This window comes from Magnolia sinica, chromosome 10, assembly GCF_029962835.1.
Source record: "Magnolia sinica isolate HGM2019 chromosome 10, MsV1, whole genome shotgun sequence".
In the NCBI taxonomy this organism is placed as follows: Eukaryota; Viridiplantae; Streptophyta; class Magnoliopsida; order Magnoliales; family Magnoliaceae; genus Magnolia; species Magnolia sinica.
In genome coordinates this window covers 3,349,296-3,359,542 of record NC_080582.1, presented here as the reverse complement: position 1 = coordinate 3,359,542, position 10,247 = coordinate 3,349,296, and the positions used below count along the sequence as shown (strand labels likewise).

The following is a 10,247-nucleotide window of genomic DNA, read 5'->3' as shown; positions in this document are numbered from 1 at the left end:
ATTCATAAGGGCCTGCCAAAGGATTGTTTGGATCATCCAAAGATGCCAGCTTGTGGGGCTTATACATAAAATCAATAGTCTGGATTACCACATGCCCTGCTTATGCGAGCATCCTAAGACAATTTTCATGTTCCAATGCATTATGGCCCATTACTTTGTTCTGCACATAATGAGTTGTTTTAGCATAAATAATAACACATCATTTTTAAGTTTTAATCAATTATTTTTGATATATAAGCTTTTGCTTTTATAGGAGAAGCTACTTGGCATGAGAGAGAGAGAGAGAGAGAGAGAGAGAGAGAGAGAGAGAGAGAGAGATCACTGAAGGAGAAGAAGAAGATAATGGCGTTGGCACCAATAACCAAACCCCTTGCAGGGAAGAAGCTCTGCAAGAGAACTCTCAAGCTCGTCAGAAAAGCTTCTGAGTCGATCACTGAAGGAGAAGAAGAAGATAATGGCGTTGGCACCAATAACCAAACCCCTTGCAGGGAAGAAGCTCTGCAAGAGAACTCTCAAGCTCGTCAGAAAAGCTTCTGAGTCCAAATGTTTAAAAAGAGGAGTGAAGGAAGTGGTCAAGAGCATCCGGCGCGGTAACAAAGGATTGTGTGTAATAGCTGGAAACATTTCTCCAATTGACGTGATCACGCATGTACCCATCTTGTGTGAAGAAGCTGAAATCCCATACATATACGTTCTGTAGAAGGAGGATCTTGCTACTGCAGGAGCCACCAAGAGGCCTACTTGCTGTGTTTTGGTGCTAACCAAACCTACAAAGGGGGAGTTAGGCCAGGAAGAACTAGAAAAACTGAAGGCAGATTACACCCAAGTTGTATCAGATGTGAATGAACTCACATCTTCCCTTTTCTGAAGATAGAGAGAAACGAAGCCAATGGCACTTGTCCTGGCTTTTGGCTCTGCCATTTTGAAAGCATGTGTTATATACGACAATGCTAGTGCTATTTATTCATGCATGGAAAACACAATCTAGCTGGCCTTTGGTGGAGACATGGCATTGAAAGAGAAGGCTTGGCCATGGAAAAAAAATAATAAAAAATAAAAAATAAAATGCGGGAGGCGATTGGACGTGACATAGAGAATGGTCATGAAGGAAAATTTATTTCCCTTTTATGGTTTCTCTGTTGGCTTCCTCTTTTCTTTTTTCATTTTTCTATTGCTTCCTCATGTATGAATGGTGTGAGATATTTGGATGATGTTTTCAAACTGTATCAAGACGGGGTGTGTGTTTTATTTTTATTTGTTTGGTTTGGCAACTAATCCTGAATACTTCAATATAATAAGTTATTTCTCTAATGCTTAAGATGTAATTTTGTCAATATTTGGATGTAATATCCTTTTTCAAAGTAGTACTAGTTATTCAGAGTGTAGGCTCAGGAGGAGGTCCACAATGCTTTACCGAGGAGTTTACATGGGTGCATGATAAAGCTGCTATACTAATCTTCATTACTTCAATGTAAAAGGATATTTCTGTAATGCTTGAGAACTATTACTTTATCTATATTTGGGTGTAATATGCTTATTCAAACTGAAAAATAGTTATTCAAAATGTAGGCTTGGGAGGAGGTCCACAATGCTTCATCGGGGAGTTTATATGGGTGCATGATCAAAGATGTTCATGATGTTCATGGCTACAATCTAGCTTTCCCAACGCAAAACTCAGGTCAGTTTGACTCCAATCATCTGATAGGCCATACATATAGATTAAATGTTGACAGTCCATTTGTTTAGCATACGTTTGGTGCACTTAGTTTACAACCAACCTGATTCTTGGCCCTAGGAATAAGTTTCGAGTTAGGTTTGCTAAGCCCATACGTGGGTGGAGCCTTGCGCAACAACATGCAGCTGTAAGTGCCAATATAGCATAACATGCAAGAATTGAGCTTTCCATTAAGTGGGCCATGTTGATTAAAACTTTTTGCCTGAAAGCGAAGTTGTTTCACGCCTCAGGTGGACCTGTTTTCAAAACAAATGGATGTCTAAAAAAATCTGCATTATCCAATTGTGCTGCATCGAGGAGTAGAACAACCTGTTTTTTGCACAATAAATCTAATTAATGTTACCCTCCTAATGAAGAGCTTGTCTAAAACAGTTTTTGCAGACATCCATTTGTTTTGTAGACAGGTTCAACTAAGGTATGAAACAACTTGATTTTTAGGCTAGAAATTCTAAACGATGTTGTCCACTAGATGGAAACCTCGTCTCTCACTCTTATTCTATATCGACACATGTGGCCCAGCAGGCCTCCACATGTGAGTGGGAGTAGCAAACCTCTGTTTTAGGTCTACTTCATATGGCATTAGTTTGTTTTGGTCCCGCTATAGATTGTTGTCTTTACATTATAGAAAACTGACTAAGGAGCCAATGCATTTGAATTTGTTTGAAGTTGGTCAGCCCATCCTTTGAAACCAATATTGGATTCAAATATTAATTTCATATACCAAGATTCTTTTTTTTTTTTTTCAAAAAATGGGGACTAGCCCCCTGTATCTTTGTTAATTTGAAACAAACATGTACAGACTGGACTTTCGGGTGGACTCCACAATAACATTGGGCCTCACCTATCATTTCGCCTAATTGGCAAATGGAAAATAAGAGAAAAGAAAATAGAAGAAACTGGAGGAGAGGGAACTGCTTCAGGCGTCGAGACGGAGGAATATCTGAATTTCGCTGAAGTCAGGGACCCACAACTGCCCCACATAAGCATCAATTGTAGAAATTCAGACAACTGGTTGGCCCTGCTGCATAGCTGACAGCCACATGCCTACACGCCGCTGGCTGCAAAGCATTATCCCACCTCAATCTTCAGCCTGAACCTAACTGCCATCAACCATCAGCCTTGCAGCACACACCCAGTCAAGCATCAGTCCTGCTAGAATACTGTTATAGCCGGTCATCCACAGCAATGGCATCTCAGACAGACAGTCCTGCAGTTCCACTGGGATAGGCCTGAAAACAGGGTCATTATAATAGTAGCCAGTTTGTATCTGGCCATATCCCAAGCTTAAAATTTGGTTCATGTTAGTAATGCTTCAACCAAATCTAAATAGGAGTTCCTTGCCATCCAGTATATATGACATTATTTTCATAAATAATTTATGTATTTTTTTTTTCCTATTCATCTTTTGTAGGACATTGATTGACAGATTAGGAGCTTTATTCATAAAGATGTTTGGAGCATCTTCCATCTGTAGTAGAGACTATCAAATATTAATCTGGATCTCCCAACAACACCCCGGCCCACTTGCACTGAATGCTTGCAGAAGGATACTTCAACCAAACAGATAAGAACTTATACTTCCTATTATTTTATCGTTGACTAGTTTCTATATATGTCAACAATCAAGGCTTCTCATCAGGTACAGCCTGGTGTATAACTACCCAGGCACAAAGAACAGGCTACTCTGATAATGTGATGGACCATCCATGCACATGTAATGTGGGCTGTCAATTTCTGCTGTCTACCTCTAGGCCAACTGATTTGTTGTCACGCCTGTTTCGTGGACCATCCATGTACATAATTGGTGAGCTTTACTAGCTTCCCTGGACATTTGATGTATATTTTTTAACCCTCTATTCGTAGGATATTGATCGAGGAATTAGGAGCTTCAATCTGTAGGAATTTTGGAGCATCTTCCATCCAAGAGAGGGCCTATCAGACCAATATTTTGGATCTTCCAACCGCAGCCCCAGCTGTAAAGACTGTTTTATTCTATATGTAAGTATATGCTTCAAAAGCTTTTAGAGATTTAAGCTAGCAAATTCTAGCATAGAATTATCTAGTTTTTAATCGTGGATTGATTTCCAGGCTCTTTATTTCACAGGATAGACTGTGACAACACACCCATGTGAAGCATCTCAACAGATAAGGAAGATGGTGGCATGGGAAACGATTACCTTTCTGTGGTTAATTTCTTTCCTCACTTCCTCTTGTAATGAAGGGTGGCTCAAGAGAAATACAGTCTGGTCAGGTGATTGTAGGAAGAATTAAGGATAACCTTATCCTCTCAGCTATGAACTTACAAAGCTTTCGAAAGCCTTTAACTGACATCTCTATGCAGCACATGGAGTGAGATTTTGTGGTCCAAGCCAATGTCTCTTGGAAATGTTCCTAGATGGTCTGATCAAGAGGCTGGCCAGTAGCTTTTCAAATTCAACAGTGATTGGTGCATGAGGATTTGGATGACATTCGTAATTGTTGCATGAGTATGTGTTTGTGTATGCTTTCCAAACAATCTTTTGATAAGTTACATTGTGTCATTGTAGGATATGATATATTCATAAATTTTCACAAGCGTTTTGTGCAATGTTTGATTGTAATAGTGAATGCAGATTTTCACAAAATATTCTTACTGAGAATTGAAATAGAAGCAAATTTTATTTTTATTTTTACAGAACACTCTTTCATCTATGTATTATACACTACAACAAAAATGCGTAAAACCGGCACTTTGGGTGCATCATGCACCGGCGCTATTTAGAAGCGGGCCCACGGATGTTTCTATACATATATAAAAAAAAAAAACAAAACGCGATTGCCATTTCGCTCCCAACTCTCTCTCTCTCTCTCCCGACAACTCTCTCCCTCCCTCTCCCTCTCCCTCTCCCTCTCCCGACAACTCTCTCTCTCTCTCCCCCGACTCTCAGCTTCTTCCTACCCCCGACTCTCTCTCTCTCGCGCGCGAGCTGCCTTTAATTTCAGGGCTTAGATGAAGATCTGAAACAGGTAAGAGTCTAGATTTCATCAATTTCAACCTTAGTGATTTCCTAATTAGGGATTTACAATGTTGAAACCCTAATTAGGGATTTACTATGTTGAATAATTCAATGTTGAAACCCTAATTAGGGATCTCTCTCTCTCTCTCTCTCTCTCTCTCTCTCTCTCTCTCTCTCTCTCTCTCTCTCTCTCTCCACCCACGTTCTTGTTGCCGAAGCCCTACCCACGCACGCCCTCTCTCTCTGAAGCTCGGTTGAGGTATCTCTCTCTCTCTCTCTCTCTCTCTCTCTCTCTCTCGCTCTCTCTCTCAATCTCAATGCCGATTTAGGGATTTGGGGATTTTAGATTGGATTGTCCTAAATAGGGATTTGGGGATTTTAGGGTGGATTGTCCAAAATACGGATTTGGGGATTTTAGGGTGGTTTTGTCAATGCATATGGGGATTTACGTGATTGGGACCCATCCATTCTGCAATCCAAGTTGTAATGGGCCATGACCAAAGATCAGTCCAATTGGACAGTCCAAGCTCTGCTTGATTTGAGGAAAAAAGGCAAGTCCTTGGGCCCTTTTCTGATTGAGCATTTAGGATGGTCTGATAGGCCTGATTTTTTGAACCATGCTCATGTATGGTGATCTTGTACAAGTCTTCCATACATTCCTGTGGAAACTTGTGTGTAAAAATGTGTGAAGTTAGCATTTCATCATACTCTTGCCCTCCTTAAAGCTCCTGGTAACAAAGGAAATTCTAAAATGGCGCACATGCTCTGTGGATTTTGTGCATCTGAAGTCAGATTTAAGTGTGCTTTTAATTTATTTATATTTTTAATGCAAATGGGCGTGTGCATTAAAGAATGGTGCATAGTATGATGTATGATAAAATGCATCAAATGCTTCAATATAATTGCTAAATGTCTCTTTAATCAAATGAACCATATACATGTTTGCAGGAACTCTTGCATGCTTCCATTGCTTGCTGCAGGAAACTTATAGTGGAATGGGTTCTGGCTGCCCACCTTGAAGATACAACTGCAAAAGAGGTTTATTGACATTGACTTCAAGCCATACATTTCTGTCCATACTCCATTCTCTCTCTCGAATTTTCAATGCATTCAACTTTCCACTTGCAGTCGCCTGATGTTTATAAGGCTGCATGGAATATTAGGAAAGGATGAGAGTACTACTTTCTAAGGCAGTTTTCCTTAAGAAGGAATCAAATCTTTATTTGCAGCATATTACCAGATGCTGAATTCTATCGCTGGGGAGCAGGACTCATGTGTGACACTGGCACCTAAGTGCATTAAATGCTAATCCCACTTGGTTGTGGGCAGAGTTGTGTCAACATAGGATCTGGTAAATTATATTTCTAAAGGTACCCTTGATGTGCATATTGACTGATTTAAAGTGTAAATATAAATGGTCGGTTCTCTGTGGCCCCACCATGATGTATGTGTTTTTTTTGTTTCGAATCTTCTTTGCGTCTCTTGCAGGATCGATATAGTTATTGGAAGATGATGCAGAAATATATAAGTTCAGATGTTACATCAACGGTGACGCTTCCAGTTCTTATATTTGAGCCCATGACAATGATTCAGAAAGTGGCAGAGATCTGTGCTATTTGCACTTTAAACCTAATGCTTGTCAAATTTGTGCAATGTCTTCAGCCTTGCTTATCACATATTGAGCATTATAAATTGCATTATCCTCACAGATGCTGGAGTACTCCCACTTGTTAGACCTGGCTGATGAATGTGAGGATCCCTACATGTGTCTATGCTAGTAAGTGGTCTTCTCTACTGTGGTTCTTATGAGTTGCATGCATGTATTATTTGGTGTAATGGAATATTGGCCATTGTCTGCAGCATCATGGGCAATATCTGTTTACTATGCCTATCATGGGCAATATCTGTTTACTATGCTATTGTCTGCAGCATGCATGTATTATCTGATTTCCTGCTTTATTAAAAAAGAAAAGAAAAAGAAAAAAGGAAAAAAAAGTTTACTCGAAGTTCCTGTAACCTAAAAGCTCTACAGGGCCTGCTGCTAAATCCTTGAGAAATGCACTCCCTTCATCAGTTTCTCTAGCTCATTTCAGATTTAGAACAAAAAATGAGCATTCATTTACCTGTGAGGGATGCTATCTTTCCTTCTCATAATTGAGGAAATATCTATGGTATCACTAAAAGATGACTGGCCCCCGCCCCAGTAACCTGAAATATCCCATGGTCTTTTTTGCATTAGTTGGCACAGCATGTGCATATTTTGATTTAAAGGCAGTATTTTGTTGAAATCTTAGTTGTAGGAACCTTCTATCCATTCTTGTTTCAGGATCTTGCTCCTACTATTTGACCTGCAGTTGATCCATAAGATCTTTTGACTCACAAATTCCTTAGATGGTGTACCATATTGACATTTAGTTGAACCCTAATGGGCAGATGGATTCTGCCAAATCTCAACAGGGACCCAAAAAAAAAAAAAAAAAGAAGAAGAAGAAGAAGAAGAATCTCAAAATTCAAGTGATTCTGATCATCAGGTGGGGCCAATGTGTACACTGAATGGGAATCATTGGTCAATTTTCTCTTTACCATCCATTTCTTTTGTACCCACGACCCACCTGATGATCAGAACAACATGACTCTTGAGGAAAGGTATCTAATATTTCTTTTGGATGAGCACAGGTGGCCCACAGAAGGCGATTGACTGTTTCAACAAATATGACTGTCTGCACATTTCAACACGGAAGTCTATCACAGAATAGAAATTTAATAGGTGGAAAATATGCAAAAATATATTCCTATTAATTTTTATAGAAGTCAAAATTTGATAGATGAGCCCAAGTGAAAAGTTATCATCTAAAAGATAAGATACAAGGATTATGACTGGTCATGTAACACTTCATCAGAAAACGGTATAAGCACCCACAGTAAAGGGAATTGCTTGAAGCAAAAAATTTACATACTATGGTGACCATCAAAAATGATAATTTATCAGTCTAAGCCTAAGGGCTGATTTGATACGCGGCAATTCATGGGAAAACAAAGGAATTCGTATTAATTATAGGAGTTGAGGCTAAGGGCTTTATATTCGGCCCTCCAATTGTGTTAGTGATTGGTGCAAAGTTTGTTCCCTTAAGAAAATCAAGAAAATTGTCATAAATAATTGATCTTGCTTAATTTATATTTTTGTCGCTTTATTTATATGCTTTCCTAGAGGCCCAACTTGTAACTCCTCAGAACCCGCTCTGCCATAAGATATTACGGTGTATAACGGTTCCCAGCAGGTTGAGTTGCAAGTTATTATATAGAGTTGGTTGGATGTCTTTTATTTTTGTAAATGCTGTTAGTAGTTAGTTGGATGATGAATGATATTTGTGATTGTGAATGACAATAAACAACTTATTATTATTTTTATTATATATATATATATGTGTGTGTGTGTATGTATGTTATCCTTGGAGGATTTATTTTTTAAGGGGACATGATCTTTGTTAACTCCGCCAATGCAACTACTTGCATTGCCGGTCCCAAGCCCGGGTAAAGGAGGAGGGAGAAAGGCTTGAGCGTCGCAAAGTCAATAGCAGAGGAAGCTGGTAATTACACTTGACTATCTCGGTTTTTTTTTTTTTTTTTTTTTTAAATAGGTATCGTTTGGCTGCATGGATGTGGATTCTAACTTACTAGATTTTCAAACCTGAATTGCAGGACTTCTAATCTGTAAAGTGCTTTGGGTTTGTGGACCTGTTTGGTTAGTATTTGTGCTAGTTGTTTTGAGGACCCTTTCCAAAGTTTGATCCCTTATTTCAAAGGAAAACAATCTTCATGATGTGTTTGGATGTCCAATTCCGTTGAATTGCAATTTAGTCCGACCAAAACCCAAAATGTAGTTACCTTCCCAAGCATTCACATTGAGGTCTCTGCTCCAGATTGCAGTTATATTTAAGAGGAATGTAACTGCAATTCCATGGTTTCTTCCTTGGATGAATGCTAGGAAACTTCATTTATTTCAGTTAATTACCTCTTTCAATGATCACTGTCCAGTTCACTTGTTCATCCAAACACAGCTTGGCTTGCATCTGAAAAGGTGCTCATATCAGGCCTATTTTTTAGGATTCCAGATTCATCTGGTAGGCCTCTGTTGAAGCCATTTCGACCACACAGCTGTGGGGGCCCACAATGGTATGTAGAGTCATTGTAGCTCTTTCCTGCACACAAGCTTATCGTTGGTAAGTGACCAGCATCATTATCTGGTTGAGAATAGTAATATACATGTATGCTCTGTACCGATTCCACCTGCAATGTTTCTCTCTGCTCTCTCCCTTTTTCATTCTTTTATTTTATTTGAAGGGGGAATAGGGCCGAGAAGCCTGTTTGGCATTTTGCTTTCAATTGGGGGGGGGGGGGGGGGCGCTGAAATCTGAATATGGTCTTTTCCTCTGTTGGAAAAAAGCCTTTTGGTCTGTTGAGGTATGCATGGGAGATGCCAGGTTATTTCTGGACAGTGTGTTGAGATTTGGTTTGATTTTTTTTTTTTTTAAAATGAAACTGTGGGAAATGCTAATAATGTACCTTCTAGATTTCCATTGATGAAATATATTATGCAACTAGCATGCTAATTCCTGCTGCTGAAGCATGGAGGAATGCAGGCGATAGATACCATACGAATTCTGCAACTAGCATGCTAATTCCTGCTACTGATTAACATGGGAGTAATGCAGGTGATACCATGTGCTTTACTTGCAATTGCTGTTCATCTAACAACTACACACCATCTTTTCAACAGAATCTCATGGGCCTTCTGTGTTTACTTGGAGGCTGTATCAGTTTTACCACAACTACGTGTCATGCAAAATGCAAAGGTTCATTTTGGTACTCAAATGCGAATTTTCTCTTCCTCAGTTATCAACTGGAACTGGTATGCATATGCTAATCTTTTTGTATTTTGATGGGTTTATGCAGATTGTTGAGTCCTTCACCGCTCATTACGTATTTGCATTGGGCGTTGCTCGATTCTTGAGCTGTGCACATTGGGTTCTCCAGGTGTGGTTTCCAACAAATTACCCTTCTGAATTGTAGAGTTTGTTGAATAACACGTGTTTCATTTTTCTGTCTTGTTTTATCTTGCATTTTTTCAGTGTTATTTTATCTTGCATTTTTTCCCTACCCCAATTTAGTCTTGTAGAACTGAGTCCTATCAATTTGCCAATGGAATCTTAAATTTAGTGTTTGTTGTAGAAGCAAAATTATCCAGAATAAGGTTCTTCAATGATTTCTAGAACTGACAACAGTTTGGAGTGTGTTTAACATTGGATCAAACAACGAAGCATTGATGTCCTCAGAAAAAAAAAAAACCATAATTCACAACAAAGCATGAATCAAACAAAATAAACTTGAGAATACATGAATAAACAGAATGGCACAAGGATTGATGTCCTCAGAAATCTAATAGCAGTGGTGCCATTCTGATTCTTGTGCTAGGGCATCAATGTAGTGGTGCCATTCTGATGGATGGATTGGATCTC

General features: G+C 39.1%; 1 protein-coding gene and 2 long non-coding RNA genes across 5 annotated transcripts; all 3 read left to right on the top strand.

Moving 5' to 3' along the window:
* The first annotated feature begins 1,071 nt into the window (after positions 1-1,071).
* LOC131257777 (uncharacterized) lies at positions 1,072-4,412 on the top strand. 2 transcript variants are annotated; one of them, XR_009177629.1, is made up of 4 exons: positions 1,072-1,471; positions 1,570-1,678; positions 3,147-3,733; positions 3,824-4,412. It is a non-coding gene; the product is annotated as an uncharacterized LOC131257777 (long non-coding RNA). The 2 variants fall into 2 exon arrangements; XR_009177628.1 differs by having other exon boundaries at positions 1,072-1,678.
* Positions 4,413-4,607: 195 nt separating this feature from the next.
* On the top strand, positions 4,608-6,120 carry LOC131257778 (uncharacterized). 2 transcript variants are annotated; one of them, XR_009177631.1, is made up of 4 exons: positions 4,608-4,741; positions 4,950-4,990; positions 5,680-5,769; positions 5,961-6,120. It is a non-coding gene; the product is annotated as an uncharacterized LOC131257778 (long non-coding RNA). The 2 variants fall into 2 exon arrangements; XR_009177630.1 differs by lacking the exon at positions 4,608-4,741 and having other exon boundaries at positions 4,870-4,990.
* A 3,166-nt stretch (positions 6,121-9,286) lies between these two features.
* Positions 9,287-9,824, top strand: LOC131257320 (uncharacterized). Its single transcript, XM_058258226.1, has 2 exons — positions 9,287-9,584; positions 9,685-9,824. The coding sequence occupies exons 1-2, from the start codon at positions 9,429-9,431 to the stop codon at positions 9,799-9,801; spliced, it is 273 nt and encodes a 90-aa protein (XP_058114209.1). The 5' UTR covers positions 9,287-9,428; the 3' UTR covers positions 9,802-9,824.
* Positions 9,825-10,247: the final 423 nt, after the last annotated feature.